The 27,224-nt window shown below is 38.2% G+C and overlaps 1 protein-coding gene across 1 annotated transcript in view; it reads right to left on the reverse strand.

Annotated features, from left to right (window-relative positions):
• Positions 1–27,224, reverse strand: part of Sema3e (semaphorin 3E) — a 234,502-nt gene that overhangs the window by 48,771 nt on the left and 158,507 nt on the right. The window contains exon 5 of the mRNA XM_052173130.1: positions 118–211. Coding sequence (XP_052029090.1) covers positions 118–211 — 94 coding nt within the window. The remainder of the gene's footprint in view (positions 1–117; positions 212–27,224) is intronic.

Consider the following 27,224-nt stretch of genomic DNA (forward strand, 5'->3'; position numbering starts at 1 on the left):
ACTGATAGATTTGGCAAGGCAAAGTGTATAAAGAAGTGCCAAAGAATGTATGGAAATTGAAAAATATATTTTAAATCACCATGGATGACACCTGATGTCTGTGTCAATGATAATTACCAACTAGCGTGGACACAAAGGAGGAGTTGGGGTCAAAAGGACATCTGCCCCTTCCTCTCTCAGATCTGTGTGACTCCAGGTGAAACAGGGGGTCCTGGAAAGAAAACAGAAAGACATTGTGAAGGTGCCAATTGTGATAAGACTTGAATTGCTCACAGAAAACACAGTAACAACTTACATGGTCTCATCAGGACCCTGATAACAGGAAGATATGAAGTTACACATTGAGTTTTATAAATAAGCAAAGGCTTAGCAGATCCTCATGCAGATAGAGGGGAAAAGAGAAATTAGCAGGTTTTCTCACTCAGTTAGATAATGTTAGCTACACTGAGATAAGTCAGTTAAATAGTCCAAAGAGGAAACAAGATGAAGATGGTACTGAAAAAGAGATTCAATGTTAAAAGGAGAATTGAGATTTTTACCCCTAATGTGACTTATTAATTTTTAGAAAAATTTGGAAAAAAAGTAAGAATAAAATTTCCTACAAACAGTTAAGAATATTTTAGTAATTTTCATCAGATGGTATTTTTAAATATTCAGTACTGATAATTTAGAATGATTAGTTCATAATTCATGTTCATTTCATGAACATATTCATGTTCACATGTTCATTTCAATGTACATTTATTGGTTAATGTCATATTCTAGTAAATATTTCATTTTTAATTTACAATGTTTTCACATGAATACATCATTAAATAAGATATTTCCACAAAAATACTATTATAAAATTGGCTTCAATTTCATGGATATACTTACAGAAATTTTCTCTGGCTGTTTCTAGATTTTGCAATTCTCACTCATATATCTCTGTATCTCTTTATCTCTATATGTCTATGTCTATGTATGTGTCTATGTCTATGTCTATGTCTATGTCTGTCTATGTCTTGTCCGTATCTATACACATATAACATCCAGTCTGCCATAGTGGTTTGGGTACAAGAAAGATTTATATGAAAGTCTTAATAATAACAACTGTGAAAACTTTTGTAGAAAAAACAACTTGCAGCAGAACATTCTATTAGTAAGGACTGTGCAGTCTGCTAAGAGCAGTGAACCCACACCCACAGCAGCTGACCATAGTTGGATATGCTCTTAAGCTTTACCTTGAGTTACTAGGCACCCCATTGCCTCCTGCGTCCTGCTCTATAGACTACCTTTTCGTTCTGTATAAAGTCACTATCCTGACTTTTCCATTTCAAAACCCTTCCAGTAAATGCTGAGCTCATTGGACCCCTGTGACCATTTGGTCTTGTCGTTGAATCTGAAAAACTGTAGAACAGCACAGAGCTGTGGCTGCCAAACTGGGTTCAGCAGTAGTGTATTCTTGTTCAGCTGTTGTACAGAACTTAGAAATCAGGATAGATGACAGTAAGTTGGGAGACTATTCTTAAAGTGTTCGTGGAAAATAATTATCAGAGGCAAGAGGAAAAAATGGCCAACTGAGAAGGATTGTAGATCTTACAAGCCAGTGTTGGTGCTGAGAGTTTCATATAAATTTGTGGAGCAAACCCAGAGCATACCATGCAAGAGAGCAAATGTGTGAGTGTGGGGTTTGCCTGCCCCTCCATGTCCCATCACTTTGTGAAGTATTTGAGAAAACAAACAACAAAAAGCATATACATTTTAAAGGTTATAGAGAACTCATAAAGAAAATTCCAAGATGTTTGCTATTGTCAAAATCTTGTATAGATTAAGCCTCTGTGACACTTAGTTTCTCATCTAAAGAAGTGCTAATAAGGTTATTGTCTCTAACAGATAGTACTAGACATCTTAGCACAAACACTGAAGGTGTTGGAAAGTGTAAAAAGAACAGTGCTGATATGTTTGAGGAAGAATCACACAGTGAGTTTGAATTTCTCATGAGTGAAAGAAATAAAAAATGTAAAGGAAATAGCCATCAAAATTTTCTAGATTTGTAGAACAAGAATTAATGCAGTTAAAATTTCTTTAAAACATTGAGAGTTTTTCCTTAATGTAAATCATCACATAGGCTTACACTGAATTTTGGATTTCAGCACGTTTCTGATCAACCAAGAAACCCAAAGCCTTGACATTTTGAAAATAATTTGTTTAATGGATAATCATGCTGGAATGTTCCTCCTATGTGAGGTATATCAATGCAGCATTTATGCCTGTCAGAGGCTATAAGAAGACGTAGACTCGTTAAATTCTACAGCAAGAAGACATGAATATTAACACTGAATCCTAATTTAGTCTTAGCCATCAATACCTTATGCCAGACAACCTTCAGAAGGACCATGACAAAAAACACTTCCCCTTTTCAGGGAGATTTCCAATTTATTTGTTCCGTGGCTAAACCTGGGTCAACAATGCTCATTTTAAGATAATAAACAAATTAAAATTCTTTATTTGATTTCACCTCTGTAATAAAATTCTACATTCTTGTTATCCTAAAATTCTGGTCAATCTATTGTTTCAGTTTTGAAAACAAATAGGTTTGCAACTTCTCCTTTTTGGTCCACTGATGAAAATGTCATTGTTGTTTGTTTTGGGTTCACTTGTTTGTTTGTTTGTTTGTTTTCATGCTTACTGCTCAGAATGTGGGGAAGTCTTCTTGAAGAATTTTAATATGGATGCTCCAAATATTCTTTATGTTAATTATAGTATGTCTTTACAATATCACCATATCTGCTTTTAACTTTATTTTTGAGCTACTGAATCAGATGAAGTCATAACAATGTGTTCACATTTACTTGTCACAAGGCCTACTATAATATATAAGGCAAAATCAGAACAGGGAAGTGGGAAGGGGTGGGTGGGAGAACAGGGGGAGGGAAGGGGGCTTATGGGACTTTTGGGGAGTGGGGGGCCACAAGGGGGGAAATCATTTGAAATGTAAATAAAAAAATATATCTAACAGAAAAAAATAAAGTCACTATAAAAAAAAGAAATAAATTAATTAAATTAATATAAATAAATAAATAAATAAATAAATAAATATATAAAATGCCTGATAGTAAAAGCAAGCAAAGGACTCAGTTTACTGCAATGACTTGAATTCTGAATTAAGTCTCTGGCCACAGGCAACATTGCCTGAAGTCATCATTTCAGCTCGATTTTCAGGTTATCAGCTTCATCGCGCATCTCAGCTGCCTATGACAGGGGTATTAGTGGCTGTCAGACACTTTGCCTAAGCAGGTTATCTGCAGTCACAAGCTTTCTGGCAGTTTAGAGCAGTTAAAAGTTAAAGCAGGAATAAGTCAGGAATAAGATTGTCACATACAAACTCAATGGTGCTGTATGACATAAAACAATTTTTGAGTGTGATTAAGGCTAATAACCTAAACAAGAGTTTGCCTCTTTTATGGACACACTGAAAACAATTGAAAACAATCTAATCTTAAACCCATCAGTCTGCTGATAGCAAGTATAAAGTTCCTAATAAATAAACCAGGAGAGAGATAATTTAAGAAGGTGAATCCCTTCAGCTCTACTATTAACAGAAATGCCACAAATCTGTTCCAATTTTATATCTTCTCTGAGACTTCGTTATGTCTTCTGAAATAACAAAGTTGCAATCAATTTGCAGTATGTGTCTCCATTTTTTTCTATAGCTAAGTCACAGATACTGTAACAGGAACAAAAATGGAGACATTGAATTCTTGACTTACTTAATTCCTAGACTAATACTACCGAGGACATTTTGCAGATAGCATAACTTAAGGATTTGGAGATGTGGAGATTACCTGATGTTCGAGGCAGATACCATGTAACAGCATAAGTTCTGAGGAAGTAGATTGGATGATTAAAAACAGGATTAGCCAATGGAATTTATGGGAAAGTGAGGGTCATCCCTGCTTGCTTTGATGGTGGACGAATGAGACCATAGCTGTTCATGGCTGATCTCTCGAAACTGTTAATGACAATGAAGTCAGTTCCCAATTGGACAGTTCTCTCTCTTTTTGGGGGGAGGGTGGATTTATTTTTTTCGAGACAGGGTTTCTCTGTGTAGCCCTGGCTGTCCTGGAGCTCACTATGTAGACCAGGCTGGCCTCGAACTCAGAAATCTATCTGCCTCTGCCTCCCAGAGTGCTGGGATTACAGGCGTGCGCCACCACCGCCCAACTGGACATTTCTCTTAACATCTCAAAATTCTTACCTAGTAATTCTTACCTAGTAATTCTTACCTAGTAAGATGCATTTTAAGTTTTTCACTTAGAGAATCATGAGCTAGACAATATGGAGATTTCTGCCATGAAAGCCATGACTCTATCTTACAATGGCATAGAAAACGTTGTACAGCTTCCAAGAGGACAGTGGTGCGCTCCTATCTTTTTGTCATATAAACTCTGTGTTCTAAGAGGTACCGTAAATCAATATTTTCTCTACACAATGCACATTGCAAACCAGAACAATCAAACCCATTCTTATCACGATCGATGTCACTGGATCTGGAGAGATGGCTCAGGGGTTAAGAGCACTGGCTGCTCTTCCCAAAGGTCCTGAGTTTTAATTCCCAGCCACCATGTGGAGGCTTACAACAAATCTGTAATGGAATCTGATGTGCTCTTCTGGTATCTCTGAGACACCACAGTGTCTCATATACATAAATAAATACATTTTATGAAAAAAAATCCATGTTACTGTCTGTCCAATTGCTCAAACATCTTTGCTTCAGTCAGACATTGATGTCTGTATTTTGTCAAAATTGCTACTTGTCTGTGCTTTCCTTTTGCTTAGTCTCTATCGTGCTGGAAAATGTCCATGTCCTCAGTCTAATCTGGTGGTTCCTGTCCCTCCAGTGGCCTGGCCTGAGAGCCCATGAGCCTTCACTCACATCACAGACGCACATCTCCGTCATCCTCGCTACGCTTGCAGGCTCTATTGACCTAGCTTACCATCTTCTCCCCCAGACGCTGCTACAAAGTTATCCATAATGTAAAACATATTCTTTGATCCATACTGTCCCCACAACTTGGGCATAAAGCACTCACTTTCCTTCTGTCTATTCATCAGCCTCATGTCTTTGGTCCAGCATTCTCTTATCTGTGTGTCTAACGTCCATGTTATTAAACCTAATCTCATAATAACAATGGGGAATATCATGAATGACATGACAATTAAGACTGTGGGGCAGTGGATGGTAACAGGAAAGGGTTGAGTAGTTCAGAGTCCCCAGCACCCAGACCCCCACCTGCCTCCTTGCTCTATAACACATTCCTGGCATAAACATGTTCCTCACTTGCTGCATAGGACACAGAACCTGTGGTCATATAGCCCAAAACAGAGGTCTCCATACTAATGAGGTATCTAGAGGCCCCGAAGCCTTCCTTCTCAGACATTTGTTTTGTCAAGAAGCATCCCTTCTCAGACATTCCTTCCTGCAGAAGGTAATAAATCTCTGATCCACCCTGAGAAGGTGGAAATGCACCCATTTTCCACGATGAATGATCAATAAACAGTTTGGACCCAAGGACTGTCTCTTTCATCAAGAACCTCCATGCGGAACATGGAGAAGGCCTTCGCTTCCTACAGAATCCCCTCTTAGTCCCCTCCCAGATAAACACTGCTAAGCTAAGGACTTCTGCCCATGAGCTAAGCCAGAGTTCCCCATCCTCCCACCCCCAGGCTGGTCCTCACCCTAAGGGCATCCTTTGTTCTCAACTCCTCCACAACTTGCAGCAGTATACGGATGCCCAGAAGTCTGCAGGCGCACTCTGTTCCCAAATCCCTGCGGACCAATGATGTCTGGATATTCAGGAGTTTGGGAGCGAGTCCAGCCCCGCTGCGACTGGCTCTTTGTCTCAGGACACACACACACACCACTCCCTACTTCCGGACTCCATGCAGTTTCCAGTGTCGACTGGACATCTGGGAGCTGGGGAAACCCTAGCTTCAGCCTCCTACTTCCTAGGCTGCATTTTCCCACCCCTGAGGGTATATTAGTGCTTTGCTTGAGCCAGTACAGAGTAAATGGCAGTCTACACTCAGTGATTCATCTGCTCAGTACCCCAACAGCATGACAAAACGCAGACCCACAAAGACCACAGTGAAGTGAGAAGAGTCAAGAGGGAGAAAAGGGAAGCAATGGATACTAAGTCACAACAAGATAGACATAGCAAGTTTTGGGGTCTTATGGCACAGTAGGGGCTATCAGTAATGACAATTGAAAGCATTATTCAGCAAAGCTAGAAGAAGGAATTCTCAGTGCTCTCACCATAAAGAAACACAGTAAGTATTTGAGAAAATATACACATTTGTTCTGATTAGTACATTTCATAATATGTGTTCAGAGTGAGGCATCATAAGAAATCCTTAAATATGTCTAATTTTACATATTACATACATTAACATCTTAAAGAACAATAGAACAAAATTATCTATGATTAATCTGCATTCAGGATAGCACAATTAACATCAATGAAGAAATTATTTAAAGGTTTCAAGTACTGAAAACAAATCTGTCACTGAAATGCATGATTTGAACCAAACCTGTGAAATTGGCAACTAACTTGTTTCCCTAGAAATTCCCTGTAAATTCCCTTTGAACAGCTATTTCTCTGATCAGCAGACTACCCAATAATTTATGTAGAAAATTGGCTCTCACCGTTTATGTCTGTAGATAAAAGATGTTTTTCAAGTTCTCTACATGCCTAAGTCTGCTACAGAGACGGGACCAAACACAATGGCAGTGCTGAATTCTCATCAGACGTAAATGCACCTTTACCCTCTATGCTCACCGTCCCTTCCTTTAGCATCCTCTCCTGCCCTCTGGCACTTACATGTCTCCCTCCTTTGAGAATTATCATCTTGATTTTAACACAGCTTCAGGGATAGTCTACCTGACCCGACTCTCAGACCTTTTCTTGTGGAAATGTGAAGTTCTTTGTTTCAGCTCCTAACTTGAACTCTTCTGCTGACTATGCACACACTCTAGTGCAGCCTGGAGTCCTCTGACTTTCAGACATGGTGCTGCAGACTGGAGTGCTTCTCCCCCTCGAACACTTTCTGTTCTAGTTTGTGTACCAGCTGTCATGAAGGATTTGCCAGTTTCTAAAGATCTTTCTTTCTTTCTTTCTTTCTTTCTTTCTTTCTTTCTTTCTTTCTTTCTTTCTTTCTTTCTTTCTTTCTCTTTCCTTCTTCTTCTTCTTCTTCTTCTTCTTCTTCTTCTTCTTCTTCTTCTTCTTCTTCTTCTTCTTCTTCTTCTTCTTCTTCTTCTTTTTCTCCTCCTTCTCCTTCTTCTTCTCCTCCTTCTTCTCTTCTCCTTCTCCTCCTCCTCCTTCTCCTCCTCCTCCTCCTTCTCCTCCTTCTTCTCTTCTTCTCCTCCTCCTTCTTCTTCTTCCTCATCAATGCACTTAGGATAATATTGCCCATAATTATCAAGAACTCAGACTCCATTTGCACCCCAGAATTCCCTATCTGATCCCATCGCCTATCATAATGTTCTTTTAACTTTTGACCATAGCATTCTACTGGGTTTTTTAATATATCAATATAAAAACATATTTAACTATCTGTCTTTTTCCATTTTGTGCCTTTGGGAAATGTTCCAACTGCCATCTTTGAATCTCCTATGTCAAATAAATACGTATCACCAAGTGCATCCTTCACAGTTGTTTATATTATCTAACCCAATACTGCCCATGCAGAAGTCAATTTCCCTATCTGATTTCTCCATAGTATACATCCAAACCAGGTGTGATTTTATGTGTTTATCTGAAATTAGTCTATCTGTACATTGGGTATGCTTAATGTAGCTGTCTATAAATGCCTATAAATATGGTCCAATTCTTCTGTGCATTAATAGACATTGGCTTTCATTGTGTGATTAAATTGCTAAATCAAAGAAAGAACAGAAATGTTCTTCCTTGTCCCCAGGTTTTCAACAAAGATAATATATTTTACATGTGTTTTTACAACTTATGATGGATGCTTTCCAGGATTAATGAGTTAGGTTTGAAGTGAATAGATAACAACTGAGTTAAGTCATAGTAGTTATTAGAATGAAACTAAAGACTTAAGATGGAGGAATTGTACAGATCACTTGCAATTGCACATGTATCCCTATAGATGGTGTTGAAAAGAGCATGGAGTAATTTGAAGTTAGTATTAGTGTAACACAGAGGACAGTGTAACACAGAGGACAGTGATTGTCAGTAAAAGTACCCTCTCCCTCGCCGCCTTCTTCTTCTTCTTCTTCTTCTTCTTCTTCTTCTTCTTCTTCTTCTTCTTCTTCTTCTTCTTCTTCTTCTTCTTCTCCTCCTCCTCCTCCTCCTCCTCCTCCTCCTCCTCCTCCTCCTCCTACTCATCCTTCTCCTTCTCCTCTTCCTCCTTCTCCTTTCCCCCCCCCTCTCTCTCTCTCTCTTTCTCTCTCTCTCTCCCCACATATTGTTTTGATGACGACCACTGAAGTCATTGAGTATATTTTTATCAAATAACTGATGTGATGTTAGTTTTTATTAGTTTTATTGTTCATTTAGATCATGACCTTAAAGTAAAAGGGTTTTTTTTTTAGCCTGATTAATGTGACAGAATAACCACACTGATCTGGGTCATCTTAAATTTTTCTCATTCAGTATAGTAATTTTAAAAAATAGGGCAAAGAGTGTGCTAACATCATGGTGGTAACAGTTTCCAAATATTTAACTGCTTTGCTGGGATTATTCAGCTTACTTCAAAATTAGCTACATACAAGAAATTTTTAATAATAGATCATTTGCTATTGTGATAAAAGCAATATATATGTATTTTATATATGTGTGTGTGTTTAACAAAACCATAGCAATATTATAAATTTTATCACAATATATTATAAATATATATCACAACAAAACTATATGCTGATATTCAAGTAATGTGATTTTTCTACCATGAAATTCAGTTACTAAACCAGAAAACTTGAGGCATGTAGGGGTTGTCAGTGACCCCCCCCCAAGCAATCAGGTTCATGGTTCAACCATTGTGTGACTCTGGAGTTCAACCTCATTGAGGACTTTGGTCACTACTTACACAGGTTTTTCATTATCTGTGTTTTAACAGCTGGAGTTAAGTCTGAATGGGGAAGTTTAAATTTACAAGGTATCAGCAGTATTAGCATGTTTTTTCATTATATTTTTCATTTCAGTGTGATATGGACAACATTTTCAATAAGGTCTCTCACCCTTGAAAATAAGCAGAACATCTAGCATAGTAATATGAGCAGATAGATATACATATACAACTCAAAACTATTTCTAAATAGAAATGGTAGTTGTTTGCAGAATTTCTCATTTTTAAACTCACAGCAGGCCCTTAGAACCCAGCTAGCCTAAAAGTTGTTTGATTTCAAGAACGGTAATTCATTATGAGTCAGATAGTAAGTGTAATGTCAATTAAATAAAATGGTTTCAACTAATAATTAGTTGCTCGAACTAATATCATCGTGGGTTTTTTTGTTTTTTTTGTTTTGTTTTTTGTTTTTTGCATGACACTTGGACATTCTCAAAGAAATGTGGGGGAAAAGCTGAAATGTATGAATACAGGAGAAATCTGACAATCATTTCGAGCTATTGCTAATGTTGGGAGTCAGGCAGTAGAATAGCTGAAGTTCCTTACATACCTGCAATGTTAATTCAGAACGTTCAATCATGAAAGTTACACCTTAGCTCTTTTCGTGAGAGGATGTGCACATTTTTAGTATGGGTTACTCTACTATTTGTTTTTTTTTTCTTCTCACATGAAATTCAAACACTAACAAATACTTGAGATCTTTCCCAAACAAAAAGAAGCAAGTGGGGAAAAGAAGTCAAACTGTGAATAAATGTTTAGACTTTAAAGCTAATAGTTTTGCCTTTTGATCCCACTCTTTCAGTTTTTTTCCTCTACTGATACTTTTTTATGTTTGTATAGCACTTTAAAATGTAGAAAGAGCCTTTGCAAAAAGTTTTTTTGTTCCTTCCTCAAAGTAAGCACGTCAAAATCAGAAGGTACTCCTGGTGAGTAGCACCTTTTCCACAGGACTCAAATGGCAGTCCTCATTCGATGGGAGGTTCTGCAATACTCAGGGAGTGTTTTCTATTCCATATCTACAATCATTTTGGTTTTCCTCATTTCTGTCATTGCAAACAAGAGGATGTGTGTGTTTGTTGGGTAACTTTTAAGAGGTTCTCAATTCAAAATTGCAGTAGGAACAAATGTTAAGTTTTTTTTCAACCAGGTAAATATTTATCTTATTATTTGTTAGATGTGTGTTCAAATGTTTATATTTCATTCCATATTTGGGGAAAGGCTTGGAAACTTCCACTAAATGCCACTAACGGTGTTACTAGCGTTCTGACTCACTGTAAAATCGGATGCTAGCCCCTCCCTTCTCTCTTCTTCCTGCCCCTGCTCTGTTCTCTTCCCTTCCCCCCATCCCCTCCACACCACCACCACCACCCCCACCCCACCCCCCGCCATGTGCTCAAGGCCAGCCTTTCTCTACTCTCTGTCTCTCGTCTGTCTCTGTCTGTCTGTCTGTCTGTCTGTCTCTCTCTCTCTCTCTCTCTCTCTCTCTCTCTCTCTCTCTCCTCCCCTCCCTCTACTACCCTCTTAACTCCCCTCCTCATGCCCTGAGTAAACTCTCTTCTATACTATACCATCCTGTGGCTGGTTCCTCGGGGAAGAGATTCCTCTGTGTGGACCGGAAGGGATTCCTCTGTGTGGACTGCCGAGGCACCATTACCCCCACACCTGGCTACACCTGCATAGGACATAATATCCTCCCTCTCCCTATCTTTTCATAAACACATTAGGTATAACATATTCAAGTAGATTTTCTGATTTTACAGAAACGTTTACTGTAATCTATATTTGAAGTCAAAATTATCTTTCTTTTTGGTTTTCCCTTAATTATTTTCTAGAGCTTTCATTTTCCCTCCTCCTTGGTTTAGCATTAATATGCCATTCCTGCGTCTGTGTTCATTTCTTTCTAATTATGTAAGTTCTGGTTTGAGCCCCTTGCCTAGGTGTGGGGGAACACGCTCTTGGGCTGTCTGCACTCTGCTGTTCTCCAGTCTGCCGGGAGCTCAGCATCACCATTCCTTCCCTACAGACTTCCTCTGCATCCTCTCACACAGAGGCTTGGGGGTCTTTCTAAGCCCTTTGCTCCTTCTATTGTCAAGCAAACCCAATCCCTAGGGCTCCTTTCTTTGACCCCACACTTATTATTCCTAATTCTCCCATCCAGTCTACACTGGATTAGTATCTCCCAATTATTACAAATTCTTTTTTTTTTTTGATAAATTGTAATTTTCCTGTTGGAAACAGAATCCCACTATTCCTTTTCTCTCTTTACTCATAAGAATGTGTTCTTTCAAAATGAATTTCTCGTCAGGCGGTGGTGGCGCACGCCTGTAATCCCAGCACTCTGGGAGGCAGAGGCAGGCGGATCTCTGAGTTTGAGGCCAGCCTGGTTGGTCTACAGAATGAGTTACAGGACAGCCAGGGCTACACAGAGAAACCCTGTCTCGAAAAAATACCAAATCCAAAATGAATTCCTTGATATCCTATAGTGCTTTTCTATGCAACTTTCTGCAGAGTCTACACCACCTCCCCTGTAGCATTACCCATACTGCTATGTGGTTGCACTAATAGACACTCTACAGCGTCTTTAATTATCTATGGTCCAAATAGTCTGTCGACATTGATTTCAGGAAGCAGCAGGACTGTTGTTCCTTCTCAGGTGTGTTAAGGAATAGTAACTATTTAAACACACCAGGGCAAAATTTTTATTGGCATGATGAGTATACATAATATATCAGTGAGCCTAACATAAATACTGACCTCATAAGTCTGCTCTGGATATGAATAAAGTACTCTTTGTGTGTGTGTGTGGGGGGGTGTATTATAAAATATATTAAACTTACCTGATTCTAAGTAAGCCGTGAAAAACCAAGTTATAATCAATATTGGATAACAATAGGGACTATGATAATTGGACTAAAAAGGACACCAACAATCAAGAATATATACTCGGGGAGGTTGTTTAAACTAATATAGTCATAAAGAGAACTGATTGTCTCAGCGCTTGCACAGAAGACACAGCTGGGCCACATCTGTCCAAAGTTTGACTTTTGCCCCTACTTCAGCTTTACTGATCTCAAATGCTTTTTATCAACATTCTTACAAGCCCCTAACCTTCCTTGAACACATGCAGAACCTTAGAGTCCTTAAAAGGCTTTCCTATTAGTTTATAAACCTTTTATAAATTAGCAATCCTGGGAGCCTTTGTTCTAGCATGCTCACCGAAACTATGCACTTCCTGAACAACTTCTGCAAATACTTGTTAAAGTACAAGTACCTTCCTTTTCATCATAAGAAACTGCAGAATTTTGGAAAATTCTTAGGTTTTTATTGTGTTCTTCAGTCTGTTCACAGTAATTCTCAGTACACAATCAGATGCTATAAATTAATTTAATATATACATACACGACAGATTATAAAATCATTTACAGAAGTAGAATCTGTTAATTTTGTACCCAAATTTAATATTCTAGTCAATATATATCTTATTATCTTTAATTCTAATTTTTATCTTCATGACAGTTTAGTTGCAAACTAACATTTCATGAGGACTAAATGAACTGGGACGCCAAAAGTATATTAACTTGACAGAGTAAAGTAAGGATAAACTTAGGAATAAAAACAGGCATACGTGTGTAGTATTTGTGGAACTAGCCAGTACAGTCACATTGTAAAAGTTAGACTCAGAAGGAAGGGGGCTTATGCTAGGAAGAAAGGAGGAAAAACAGTATGGAAAGAGAAGGAGAGAGGAAGGATAAATAACTCTATGGATGTTTGAAATAATCATAGACAATCATTATTCTATATTTACTACAAGTATATACAATATGTGTGTGTGTGTGTGTGTCCATTTTGCCTATGAAGTTGCACCACTTGAGGATGTAACATTCCTTCCAACTTGCCACCAGACTATCCACCAGAAAGCCTAGTGACAGACACGAGAAACCATCTTAGGAGTTGTCGGTAAGGAGAGTCCAAAACACTCCAAAAACATTATGAAGCTACTGCTATTACCCCGAGTTGCAGTTGCCTTCAGGAAGTGGTCTCTATTGTTGAAGGCAGTATGCATTTTGGAAAGAGGCCCCAGGAACTGAGCTGAATCTGCCCTGAAAACCTCCACCTGAGGACTAGCCTCATGATACTAGAAGGTGCTATTCACATTGAGAAAGGAGGAATGTAATCAATAGTCCTACCCAGCTGTGATGCTTACAAACCACAATAGTGACCAGGACAATAAGATATCCCTTATGGTGCAACAGTGGCATTTACATGTAAGTAGTAACCAACCACTGACTCATTAGATTTAAGCCCTTCTAAACAGAAAGAAAGTCATGCTTGGTACTATAAACCTAGCCAGCTACTCAAGGCTGGTAAGATCATAGATCTTAGAGAACTTACTGTGGCCATTTTTCTAAACAAGTAGAATTCTTTTTATTTTTTATTCGATATATTCTTTATTTACATTTCAAGTGATTTTCCTTTTCCTGGATCCCCCTGCCCCGAAAGTCCCATAAGCCCTCTTTCCTCCTGTTTCCCAATTCACCTCTTCCCATTTCCCTGTCCTGGTATTACCCTACACTGCTGCACTGAGCCTTTCCAGGACCAGGGGCCACTCCTTCCTTCTTGGGCATCATTTGATATGTGAATTGTGTCTTGGGTATTCCAAGCTTCTAGACTAATATCTGTGCATACCATGATTGATCTTTTGAGACTGTGTTACCTCACTTAGGATGATGTTCTCAAGTTCCATCCATTTGTCTAAGAATTTCATGAATTCATTGTTTCTAATGGCTGAATAGTACTTCATTATGTATATATACTACATTTTCTGTATCCATTCCTCTGTTGAGAGACATCTGGGTTCTTCCCAGCTTCTGGCTATTATAAATAGCTCTGCTATGAACATAGTGGTGCATGTATCCTTATTACATGATGGGGAATCCTCTGGGTATATGCCCAGGACTGCCAGACTGACTTCTAGAGTGATAGTACCAGCTTGCAACCCCACCAGCAGTGGAGGAGTGTTCCTCTTTCTCCATATCCTCACCAGCACCTGTTTTCTGCTGAGTTTTTGATCTTAGCCATTCTGACTGGTGTAAGATGTTAACTGTAGTCTAAATACTGATGAATCTAGCTCTTGGCCCTCATCAAACTAGCGTCTCTTGTAAGCAGAAGGAATAACAGCATTATCGAAAGCTACAACTGGTGGAAATACAGAAAGCAGATGTATTAATTCATTTACCACACAATCCTTACATCTAAGCTTCAGAGAACATCACAGAAGAGGGGAGTGCAGAGATTATTCTTGCCTAGAGGACCAGGCTTTGAGAGTATCTTTAAGATGTGAAGGGAAGATGAATACACAAAGTCTCAACAATATGGTTGTCTAAATAAGACCCGAACAATAAGAACACCAGCTGACATTGACAATGTGGTTGGGGGAAATCTCACAGGATCCCACCTCAGGATGAGGAGTTTCACATAATTAACAAGTGCTGAGAGAGGGTGAATTTGTTTTCCCAGAGGAAGAATCATATAAATGGTTATCCAATACCAGCAATCAACCCCCAAACTATGTACAAACAAGCAACATTAGCAGATTCATTAGTTACCTTTATATAGTTAGTTCTATGTCTATGTGTAAAACAATAATTAAAGAAAGGTCCATGAATTTGTGAGGAAAATCAGAGAGATTAGTGAGATTGAGAAAGGGAAATGATGTAATTATGATTTAATTAAATAAAGATAAATTTAAAAATCACAATTTAACATCTAATTTTGAGATTAAGAAAACAAATGCATTTTTCTTATTACTTGAAATACCAGCACAGTTTTCTTTCAATTATATTATCCATCTGACTCTGATTTATTCATCTTATCATCTGTGTTTGATTTTGAAAAATAACTAACGGGATAAAAGAATCCATCATTTATGGCTAACCAATCTATAAAGATTTCTGATCTACAGTTTGAGTTGAAACAAAAACACCATTGCATAGTAAGCCTTGTAGGTTTCTATCTAGATTCTCTTTACATAAACAGATCACTCAATATTCAAGCAGGTCTCTATGTAGGCAACCAGGGAAGAAAAAAACCTTTTATTCTAACTGGCCTCATGGTCCAACTATCATCATTTCACTAACTGAGCAAAATACCACATTAACAATTACAATGGGCTATTTTTAAGCAGTTTTCGATGGTTATTGTTATATATAACCAGTTATGGTTACTGTATACATAATTTTATAGAAATTATAGTATAATCACAAGTTTTTCAATATAAGGTATTTGATTTTGCTAATAATTATATATGATAGCTGACAAGGCAATTCTGAATAACTGAGTTATAGTATGTTTGCTTCTTCTTAAACATATGATATACAATGGCATTAATCTATGTGTAATATATAAATTATATATGCATAGCTACGTATAAGATTGAATCATTTCTAGATGTTAATTTCTAACATAAGAGGATTATATAGGAAGCTATGAATGAACACATAAACATTCAAAAGTTGAACTGTTGGTTTGATAAAATTATTCAGACTTGTAAACATGGGAAGAAAGCACTAATCTTATCTCCAACTGAGCTGCAAGATCTGGATAGTCTCTTCGGCCTGCTCTCAATTTGACTGCTCTACTGTTATTCTGACCATGCAGAATGAAGGGAAAAAAATCATAATTCTGTTTTTAGGACAAAGATGCTTTTTACAAAATAATGAATATCTGCTTCTCATGAGGTCATACCCCTTTTTAGTATGCAGACAGTCTTCCAAACAGCCCCAGTTCTGCACTCCCTGTCCCCCCTTTACTTGGGCACATTTGAAAACTCCTCAAGGCTGAGTGCTACTTCTGCATTGAGTCATACCCAATCACAAAGGATCACAGTCCTGTGTGGGGAAGAAAGGGACTGCTGGTAAAAGGGAAAATAAATCCGCCATCTGTGCAGTAGGGACAGGACAGCTGCATGGCAAAGCACGCTTTCTGTAACAGTCAACTCGTCATTCAGTCTGGCTGAAACCACAGCGCTTTTGGACATAAGAGTGTCAACAAAGAAAATCAGAAAAAATAGTGCTAATGGACAAAGATGTTCATAATACTCAGAGGAGGCTTGATAAAAGGCCTCCTGGCTTTTGCTGAAGCAAAGAAGTATACAGAACAAGAAATGTGCCTATATTGAGCTATCTTATTTTTGCGTAACATGTTATTCCGAAATTATTCTCTGATCCTCAAGAAATTAAATAATGTTCTCCAATACTAGGATTCCTACGTCACAGTCAAAGTCTATATATGAAACACGAATCTCTACCACAAGGCCTGCTGCTGAATCTGAGCCTGAATTTCCAACCTTTCTCTTTGTTCCCAATTCCTCATTTTACCAAACTCTACAAGAGTTATTTTAGTATGGAAACAAAATAATAACCTCGTTAACCATATTTCGTCTTAAAGATTTATGTCTCTTTCTATATTTACTAATCTCTATATAGTTATTTCTCTTGCCACATATATGCATTTATATCATATATATTCCATATATATGATATATGAAAGAGATCATTTTATATAATAGAATTACATAACCCTTTAGATTGGGTCTTTCAGTAGAAGCATCTGATAAATGGGTACAAAACAAGCAATGTAGAGTAAACATCTCATTAAATGACCAGTCCATGAAAAGTCAGCTTTTCAAATCAGAGAGTGCTCCACTCTGTGTACAACCCTGTGCTGTTATACAGATGGTCAGTTAACCATTTCTTCAGAGCACTTCACAAACACTAAGTGCTTTCCTATATTTTCCTCCTTTTCCCCACTTTGGTTGTGACAAGACAACATTATGGAGACCTAGATGGTATCAAACTACTCATGGAGATCCACCTGCCTCAGCTTCTTAAGTGCTGGGATTAAAAGGTATGTGCCACTATGCCCAGCTTGTTTTCATTCACTCTTGATAACACATATTAAATATAAAAATGTAAATGTACAATGATCATACAAAGAACATCAGAGACCAAAATGAACTCTTCAGAAACCAAACCAAAATGGTCCAATGAAGAACTCCATGTAAATATTTCTTATAATAAAGTCTTATTTAAGTAAAACTGTCATGTGAACTTTTGAAGACATTTCTGGCCCTGAGGTTAGGGTGGTTTGCCTTGAAAGGAGGGGGACTATTAGTGATATTGTAAGATGATTTAATGAAGAAATAAAAACACCAGTTTGCTAAGATCCAATATTGGGAAATATTTTCTCACTTCTTAACCTTTTATTTAACGTATTACTATGACAATAAGATAGGTAATTTTATCCTGAGTTTACAAATGAAGTTTCATTGTTTCAGATCTATCTACAAACATATCCAAACTCACATGGACTAAGAGAAAGTTCTTATTCACAAGTACCTTAGCCACACATATTATATCCTAGAATAATAAATAAGTCATTTCGGTATAATCAGAAATGAAAGATTGAGAAGAACAGTCACAATAAATACTGGTTGTCTCAACAAACACACATCACAAGATTAATAAGCAGTGGGTAATAAAGACTTAGGAGCTGTAAAAAAAAAAAAAGAGCCAGGCTGGAAGGGACTCTGGTTATGTGAGATAAGGCATTTGGATTTCTTCCATCGTGGTCTAACAGAAACTCATAAATGTGTGAAGAGACAGAATGATTAGGAAGATGAATTTGACATCAGAAATAATGCGGGTAAAAGTATATCATGCTGATGGGACAGTTGAGGTAAGAATGATTCAGATGTGAAAAAGAAGATAAATGGGTTGAAAAATAGTAGGAGACAGTCAGATTCGATGTGTTTGACAGAGCAAGATTACAAATGAGATTCTAGGCAGAAGCAGAAAGGAAACAGGCAGGGTCGATAGTAGTAAGGAATGGAAGAATGGGATTTTAAGGAAATCACACATTGATATGTGATTGACAGTTTGGGTTCTTTTAAAGTAACAGCAGAAAAATAATTATTTCATAACACAAGGCATGTTGGGAATAACAGGGGTAGCGCACATCTTTAATCCCAGCACTCAGGTGCAAAGGCAGGCAGATCTCGTGAGTTCAAGGCCAGCCTGGTCTACAGAGATAGTTCCCAAACAGTCAAGGCTACACTGAGAAAACCTGTCTACAAATAACCAAAAAAGAAAAAAAGAAAAAAATCAGATTTGTAAAGGGTGATCGAAATGGGAGATGTTGCAGGAGAAAGTAAAATATTACAAATAGAGAGGAGATGGTGCTGGCAATAGCTGATATTTGAGCATTTATTTTCCAAGTACTACTTGTAAGTACTTTATTTACCTTCGTTCAGTTTTACAACTCTATACATCACACACTGTTACAATTTCTGTTCAATCCAGGAGGACACTGAGACACAAATAGAACAACATCACACACTGTTACAATTTCTGTTCAATCCAGGAGGACACTGAAACACAAATAGAACAACTTGACCCAAATTATATGAGAAGTTGGAGAACATTGTATCTCTTTTAGAATTCTGCCATAAATATCTATGGGAGATGGATACAGATAAATCCAGAGTTATATGTATAAAAATAGTCCTATGTGAGATAAAACATAACTATCTGTACATAGTAAATATACAGATAGAGAGAGAGAAAGAGATTAAAGACTGAAAATATCTTGTACAATTTTGTACAGTTGAGTTCTTCAATTAATCTCTGTTCTTTGAGTTCTTTGTAAAGGATGCTTGAAAGAGTTCACTGTTTACAGGTTACATTTGGGTACAGAGTACTCAACAGACAAACAGACAAAAGCTGAAAAATGATTTTCATTATTATTTTTAGATAAGTGCTGTTGAAGTCATATCAAATTTTCTGATGTTTTAATATATTATTTCATAGAACTCATACTATTCTTATTGCTTGAAGTAAAAACTACTATGTTCTGTTTCATTTTTATTTTATTATTTACTTACAAGCTGGCTAGTTTTATACCAAGTTGGCACAAGTTAGTCATTTGGGAAAAGGGCCCTCAATCCAGAAAATGACTGGTCTTATTGGCAAGCCTGCAGAGAATCTTCTTGATGGATGCTTGGTGTGGGCGGGGCCAGATCACTGTCTGGTGCCACCCCAGGTCATCTTGGGTACTATGAGAAAACAGGCTGAAAATGAGAAAACCGATAACCACTGTTCCTATGCAGTGTCTGCTTCAGCGACTGCCTCTACTCCAGACTCCTGCCCTGCTTGGGTCTCTACGCTGATTCACTTTCCATGGTGGACTGTGATGTGGAAGTGTAAAGTGAAATAAACCTGTTTCTTCCCAAGTTGCTTTTTATCATGGTGTTTTTATCACAACAGAAACCCTAACAAAGTTATTTATCAATGTAACTAGAGCTGTGACTACCACAGAACATGTGTGGAAGTTAAAGGACCACTCGTGAAACCCAGTCCTCGCCTCCAGCTTTAAACTGAGTTACTTCCTCGGGTATGATGGCCCTTGTTTTTTATTCACTGAGGTATCTCCCTAGCCCTGGTTTCACTTTCTTTTAAAATGGGTCCATTCTCATCCACTTTCAGTCTCCAATACGACGACATTTGATATGGAGAGCTGCTTCAGCCTCAGGATTCACTGATATTACTTGGACTTCACTAGAGTATCCACAAGACTTGGTTTTGACTAGAAATGGGGTGCATAACTTCCCATTCATCATTTCACTACCACTAAGCTCCTTTCCCTTTGTTCTTTGACATACTCCCCAAAATTCTTATTATTACATTAACACTTTATTCACCTAAAGAAATGAGAGTTTTAAGAAAATACCAATAGTATTTGCTTCTTTTCTTGTCTCTGTTTATGGGTTTTGGTACTTTGTTTTGTTTCATTTTGTATCTTTAGTCCTTCTGTATTTGTGTAAGTTGCTACACAAAGTTCAAGCCTCAGTCTGTGACTGTGTTTGTCCATGCCCACATACCATTTTATATCTAGATTACCAAGCGTATTGGAAACACTGCCATATTTGTGCTTGGCTCTTGCCTGGTGTTCCTGGAAAAGCCCTATAATTGAAACACCATCTACTCTTCCTGTGAGGAGTCCACTGTTTTGCTGCATAGTACTAGCTAAGGTTTGGGTTTATATCATATGTAATGAAATGTCCATGAATTTGCCAACACATGGTAGCATTGGTCTCCATAGTATCTTAGACTCATGCAAGCTTTCTATTTTGATAAAATTGTTTCACTAATTTCAATAAGATTAGTAAGGCACTGATCTTTTTAAAAGAATTATGGAGTAGATTATTTTTTGTTATCATCCTGGATGGAATACAGTCCAGAAATGATCAAGTGAATTAAACAAGATCAGACTGACATGAACAATCATTAACTGCATTAGGAAACTGAATATAGAAATGATCAAGCGCTGAGGAAAAACTCTGAAAATCTTATTGATGAAGGGAAGGGTAAGATTGAAGAATGTAGCTGCTAGGCGAGCAAAGATTCGCTTGGTGTCACATGGTGACATGCTCACACGGAGTGTCAGTTTGCTACTGTAGGCAGTGTGAGAGAGAGAAGCCTGCTCGTCTCTAGTAACTAGTGTTCTGGTGTGTGTGTTTGTGTGTGTGTGTGTGTGTGTGTGTGTGTGTGTGTGCATGTGTGTGAGTGTGTGTGTGCATGTGAGTATGTGTGTATCAAAACATGGGTAAAGTGTGAGAAACAGGAACTGGACTGTGCAAAGCCAAAGGACCTCAGGCTTTCCACAATGCCTTTATCACATTAGTGCCACTTTATGTCAGCTCTGAATTAATGTGGGAGAAGGCTATGTCACAGGCACTCACTCAACACTGAATAAGGCCACAAGGGCAAACCTTAAGAGGTGTTTTTTCTAGAAGCATGGTGAAGGCATGAGGAGAGCTTCTCCTATTTAGAATGGGTCTCAGTGCCATAAACTGACTTGTTATTCAATGTGAAGAAAACTGATTAGGGACTAGTCTTCAGTGTTTGTCACGTAAGCTCATCATAGTAATGATGTCCTGTCACATTTGTCATATTCTATGCAGCCAAGGCAAGTTACATGTTGTGCTCATTAGAAGAAAGTGAATGGCATAACAAGTCTTGGGAGACTATGCTAGAGTTAATCTTCCCCCAAGGTACATGCTAGATGACTAAATTAAAGGAAATGACACCGAGGACCCTTGAGGGGTGAATGGATAACTAAACTGTGGTAGGTCTAGAATATGATGCATCAGTCAGCATTAAAAGAACAGACTTTTGATATGTATAATCATTTCCACACATCAAAGGAGTTTATGCTACATGAAAGACACTGGTGTCCAAATTCATCTTCCACATGATTCTAATAAATATCAACCTCAAAAATCACAAAACTGTTGTTTCAATTACTCAGTGGTGGCCAGTGCCCGAAGGAGGTTTAAATTTTAAGACTATAATCGCATCAGAAGTGGTGGTTACCTGTACCAATGAAAAGACAAAATTTAAAGTAAAGAAGACAAAGTTAGATATAAAATAAGTAACAAAAATGATAACAAGAGTGAAAGTTTGAAAGAAGAACAAAATGTTCATATACTCTTCTACTCCTGTAAGCAACAACCACAAGGAGGTCCTTTCTCAAGACATCCCCATTCAACTGAATATACTTAAATTATTTTGCTAATTGTTCTGAAGACAACAGTTATTTTATTATGCCCTCACTGAACATGAGCTTGCACCTTTAGCTTTTTCCGTAAAACAAATTCACTCTTTCAAATTATCTTGAAACATTCTCCATCTGTTTATTAACTTCTTGCTATATGTCTAATGTTGTTTAGATTTTTCTAGACTTTAACATGTTAATGCTTATAACTCTTTATAACTAAATCCTCACTTTGAAACATTTGTTATGAATTGTCAAAGATAGAAGGTTTATTAAATTATCCACATAACCCAAAGGATATCGATTATTTCCTTTCCTTTTTACAAGCTGGTTTTCATCTTTCTCTCTAACTGATTTATACTATCTCTTCTATCAAAGTTTAGACTTAGTGTACAAAGGAAAGTTTTGTCTTTGTTTTGTTTTGCTTTGCTTTGCTGTCTGAGTAATTTAACAGATGAGGGCAGTGAGGCATTCTGAGTGTAATGACGGGTAGGTGGTGTACTGGTGGTGGGGAACTAGAGGATATCACTGACACATGAGACTGTTAAGGTCACAGGCCAGTAGTTCCAGCAGGATAGTGAAGTCAGGAAAGCAAGTAAGACAAGACATACTCAACAGTGAGTCAGTCATCCTGTGAGAGATTATCACACACCAACAACAATATGTTCAAGAAGACAAAGGATGGAGAATAGGTGTGCCCTTGTTCCCAATGCACAGTGAAGGGGAAGCAGAGACAGGACTAAGAAAATAGATAAAATTAGAAGCAGGACTAAAGAATGAGGGGAAAAGCCAATACTGGGAGACAAGTGGCACATTGGAGACACTTTTCTCAAGCATGTGAGCATGTATACACACATACACACACACACACACACACATACACACACACATACACATACACACATATACACACATTTCAGCTAAGTAATGTTTTCCTTGTCTAGACTGCTTGTCTAGAGATGCTGCAAAAGAAGACACAGTGCCTTACCACAGAAGTGATACAGAGTAAAGTTATAAGTTGTGACATGGAAGAGGGGAAAGTCACAGAACGGCGAGTTGGGGTGGTAACCATAAAGGCATATTTATACATATGCATTCAAAATGCAAGGCAATAAAGATTAATTGTTTGATCATACCTGCACTTAATTTTAAAGAGCAAACCCCCAATTGTATTCAGAACAATTTTTTTACAAATTTATATCAGTTCAACAACTTGCAGAAATTCTAGAATATAATAGATTCTGAATCACTAGATTAAACAAAATAATGAGCTTGGCATATTTGCTTAGTATGCTTTTAATGAATTACTTTCATAATTATTTCCAGGGTTATGTTCAGACATGAAGACATAGAGATAGAAGTCTCAGTCTCTTCCCTAGTGAAATGCTGACATTTATAAAAACAACACTTAGCAAATAGGGTTTTCCTCAAATAAAACTAAAGCCTAAAAGAAAAAAGTCCTTAGCTTCAATTAATACCTGTCAGGACACATGGTAGAGGCTATGACATTTGATTGGGGTCTTGTAGATGAGTTAGAATGCTCTAAGCAGAGAGTTAGGATTTGTGATGTCTACATAAAAGGATTAACAAGTGCGAAAACATGGGAGAGTGGAGAAAGCAATGTCTTTGAAATGTGACACACAACTTGCCTGGTGCACCCTGGGCCTCTCTTTTAAGGTAAAGGAGACATAAAGGTTCATCTCCTTTCCTGTCAAAAAGAAATCTTTTTAAAATGATTATACTTTCCTTATTACTAAAGTGTTACCTGACAGTGTCCTTTAGAGATTTTTATATGTACTATAATTACAGGATATATGTTCTGATTTTCTGTAGAGACCAAGAACAGGGATAAAATCTGGGAGTCAAAAATAGATAATAAAGTTTAAGTATAAATAAGCATTTCAAGGAAAGCATAAATTGTAGAACACACACCAGGTTAAAATCCTATTATCATCAATGTCAAAAGCAAAGGCAAAATGCATGGGATTATTTTTAACATAGCGAGATGTGGTCCTAAAAGGTAAAAGTGGAAAGCTTTCCGGAAAAGATTACAAATACTGTGCACAGTAGCAGAGATATAATGAAAGCGAATGTGTTAAGCGAACCTTTTCCACAAAGTGATGTATGTGTGTATATGTATGTATGTATGCATGTATGTATGCATGCATGCATGTATATATAATTTCACAGCTGCAGAGCACATGGGTGTTCACTGCATGAACAAACTAGAAAAGGCTTCTTGGAAGGAAGCAGTGAGGACAGAAACAAGCTCTCAGGTGAAGTAGAGACTCTGAGTAAAAATTTTTCTTTCGATTTTGGAGTAGGAAACATTAAAATAGTTTTGTGAGGAAAGGAGAAAAATGGAGTTTGAAATGTTAAGTGGGGTTGGTGAAGGAAAGGCAGAGCAGAGGATATGAATAGGGATTACTAAAACTAAAACTCAATAATCTCAGAAAAATCCATATGGACACCCACTACTTCAGCAGCTTTGAAACACACACACACACACACACACACTCACACTCACACTCACACTCACACTCACACACGTAAAATGAATTTAAATTGAGTTACTCTATACGGGCAGACGATTTCTCTCCCTGGTCCCACAGGATATTGAACAAATAGCTCAGTGTCATATATAGATTACTTCTTTTCAAGTTATTGTTTATTGGAGTCTCAGATACACACAAACATTCTCTGGTTCTTGCTGTTGTTTTTGATGAACCTCCAAGACTAGACAGTAAGATTACTGATGCTGAATATACAACAGACTTGAATTACAGGACATGAGGACATCACATGGGTAAAGACTAGAAGACACGTGTCTACTGCCTAGTTTTTGGGATATTGGAAGATGCAGTGCACGCTATTAGAGCAGGAAAGTAATCAATAATCATAACCATGTGTCAATCATTAATTGTACAGCTCATGACTGCTCTGATAAAATATACACACTGGTACAGTATGAATACTATGGAAGTAGTCAATCACTTTTGGATGGGATTTAAAACTTTCACCAAAAGACAGAATTCATATCTGCTACTGGACCAAGAAACTGTGGCTGAATAAGTCACAAGCCCTAAGGAAGAACTATTACTCTGCAAAATGTGACTAGTATTATACTGTGCCCTAGGTATTTTATACCAACAGAGTAATGCAGCTCTCAAGCCACATCAGAGATTTATTTTCTGCCATAAATGTCATGTGCTTAGAGTCTCACAACTGGTCAACTCACAGAGAATAAGACAATAAATGTCACATCTACATCACTCACTCAACCCCTAAAGGGTCAAGGATCATTGTGGAAGAGTGTATTAAAGATTGTAAGGGCCAGAGCTACTGGATGAAAACATTGTTCCACTAAGCAGTGTCTTCCAGATGTGACAAAGCCACTGTACCCACAAACTCCCAGAAGGTATGACTGTAGGCATTAAGACCTGTACTAGACAAAGCCAGACAAAATCTTAACACAGATAAGGAGGGGTCCACAAATTCCACCCCTAGCTGGGGAGCTATTGGCTGCTGCTGGTGGCCCCAGAAAAGCTACCCATGTTCTAGCACATTGTCTGACACCCGACATCCCACTCAGACTAGCAGCACTACAAAGATTCAGTGGTTTTGTTTTGTTTGGAAGAACATAGGAAGTTTAGTGGGAGAAATAATGGGAAGGTGACAGAGAGAATTGGAGGGAACAGGGTAATGTGTAGATAAGATGGAAACAAACAGAAAAAACTAAACAAGCTGTGTCAAGAATATAAATTTAGATGTGCCAAACAAAAGAGAGCTTAAACCTTTTGTGTTATGTACATTTGAGTGTGTGTGCCTGTGTGTGTGTATGTGTGTGTGTGTGTGTTGTGTGTGTTCTAGTGCATGCATGTGGTTATTAGAAGACAATCGGTAGGAGTCAGTTGTCTACTTTCTCTGTGGGTAGAAGGGATTTATGTCAGGTAGTACTGTCTGGAAGCAAGCAGCATCTCGACCAGCCCAATACTGTTTTTATTTCCACATCCAAACCCAAATTAAATTTGCCAAATCTAACCAAAACTTCATATATTAAAACAACAACAACAACAAAGTTTCTTAATTTGAATTTATCAAGAATACCACATTGAAGACCAGCAGTCTCAATTAATCTGCACCCCTGAGATCTCTCAGACACTGAGCCACAAACTAGGCAGTATACACCAGCTGCTTATGTGACCCCTTAGGGTGCTTAGGGATATGAGACCCCTAACACATATACAGCAGAGGCCTTCCAGCTCTGGTCTCAGTGAGTAAAGATGTTCCTAATCCTCTAGAAACTTGAGGTCCCAGGGATTGGGAAGGCCTAGTGTGGTGGTGGTAGGGGGAGTGGGGACATCCTCTTGAAGATGGGGGTTGGGAGGAGGAGCTATGAGATGAGGAACAGAGGGTGGACATGGAGGGGGATAATGGCTGGACCGTAAAAGAAGATTAAAGAATAATAATAATAAAATATTGCCAAAAATGCAAATTTAAGAAAAAAATTCCACATTGCTATCTAAGTATAAAAGCAGACACCATTCACTTCACTCATTCGTGCCAAAGTTAGTGGCTAACTAGTAGATAAGAAAGTACTTAAGGGTTTTAAAGTTTATTGTCCTTCTAGTGTTTAAGTCACAAATGTCACTGTCACTCAGAGGCAGGTGGAGATGGAAACGGGCAGCCTGGATCCCGATAGGGTAAGGCTTTGTTGTGGCAGTGGTGGAGACCTCGGACTATGGGGGCTTTGTGAAGCTTGGGCCTCTGTGTGGGGAGTGTGCCCACAAGCCTTGGGTTCCCACTGATCTTTTCAAGCGGGTCCAATGGAAATTACAATTTACTATGTGAACCCAAGCGTTCTTTCGAATGTACGCTCCGTAAAAGAAAACAAACACGAAACGCTGGCTGCGACCAACAGGGCACATCTGTGAGCCGAATTAGGCATATGGCTGCCGGTTTAGAAAGTCTGAGGCACAATGCTCCCTTGGCAGCAGCCACGAGCGCTCTCTTGGCCTTTCGATGCCCCGCTACAGGAGTGCCACTTTCCTCCTGGTTCACTGTCACCTCAGGATTTATGGTTTTAGAGTTTATGCCTCCCATGATATAAAAGGCACCCATTTATATGACTGGAGTAGAAATATATCTCTTCTCCTCCATGTGTGCAGGTCTGAGTGTTTGCCCAGGAGATGTTCCGAGTGATACTACTTCAATCAGATAGAGGACGGCCCAGAAGGAGGTGAGCATGGAGTCAGCACTGGCAAACTTTCGTGTATTTGTTTATTGACTCTTTCCATGCATTCATTGTTTTGGTTTAAAAATCTTAACAAAGAACTCCCTGTTCCCTGGGTACTGGGCCTGTCGGTTGTTTCATTAGCTACCATTCTGGTTCAGTGTATGCCTCCTTTGGACCCTCATTCTCCAGTGGCCAACAGGACAGCTGTTGATCAGCCCAGGCACCAACCTACTTGTCTTTGAAATCT

Source organism: Apodemus sylvaticus, chromosome 2 (genome assembly GCF_947179515.1).
Source record: "Apodemus sylvaticus chromosome 2, mApoSyl1.1, whole genome shotgun sequence".
Classification (NCBI taxonomy): Eukaryota; Metazoa; Chordata; class Mammalia; order Rodentia; family Muridae; genus Apodemus; species Apodemus sylvaticus.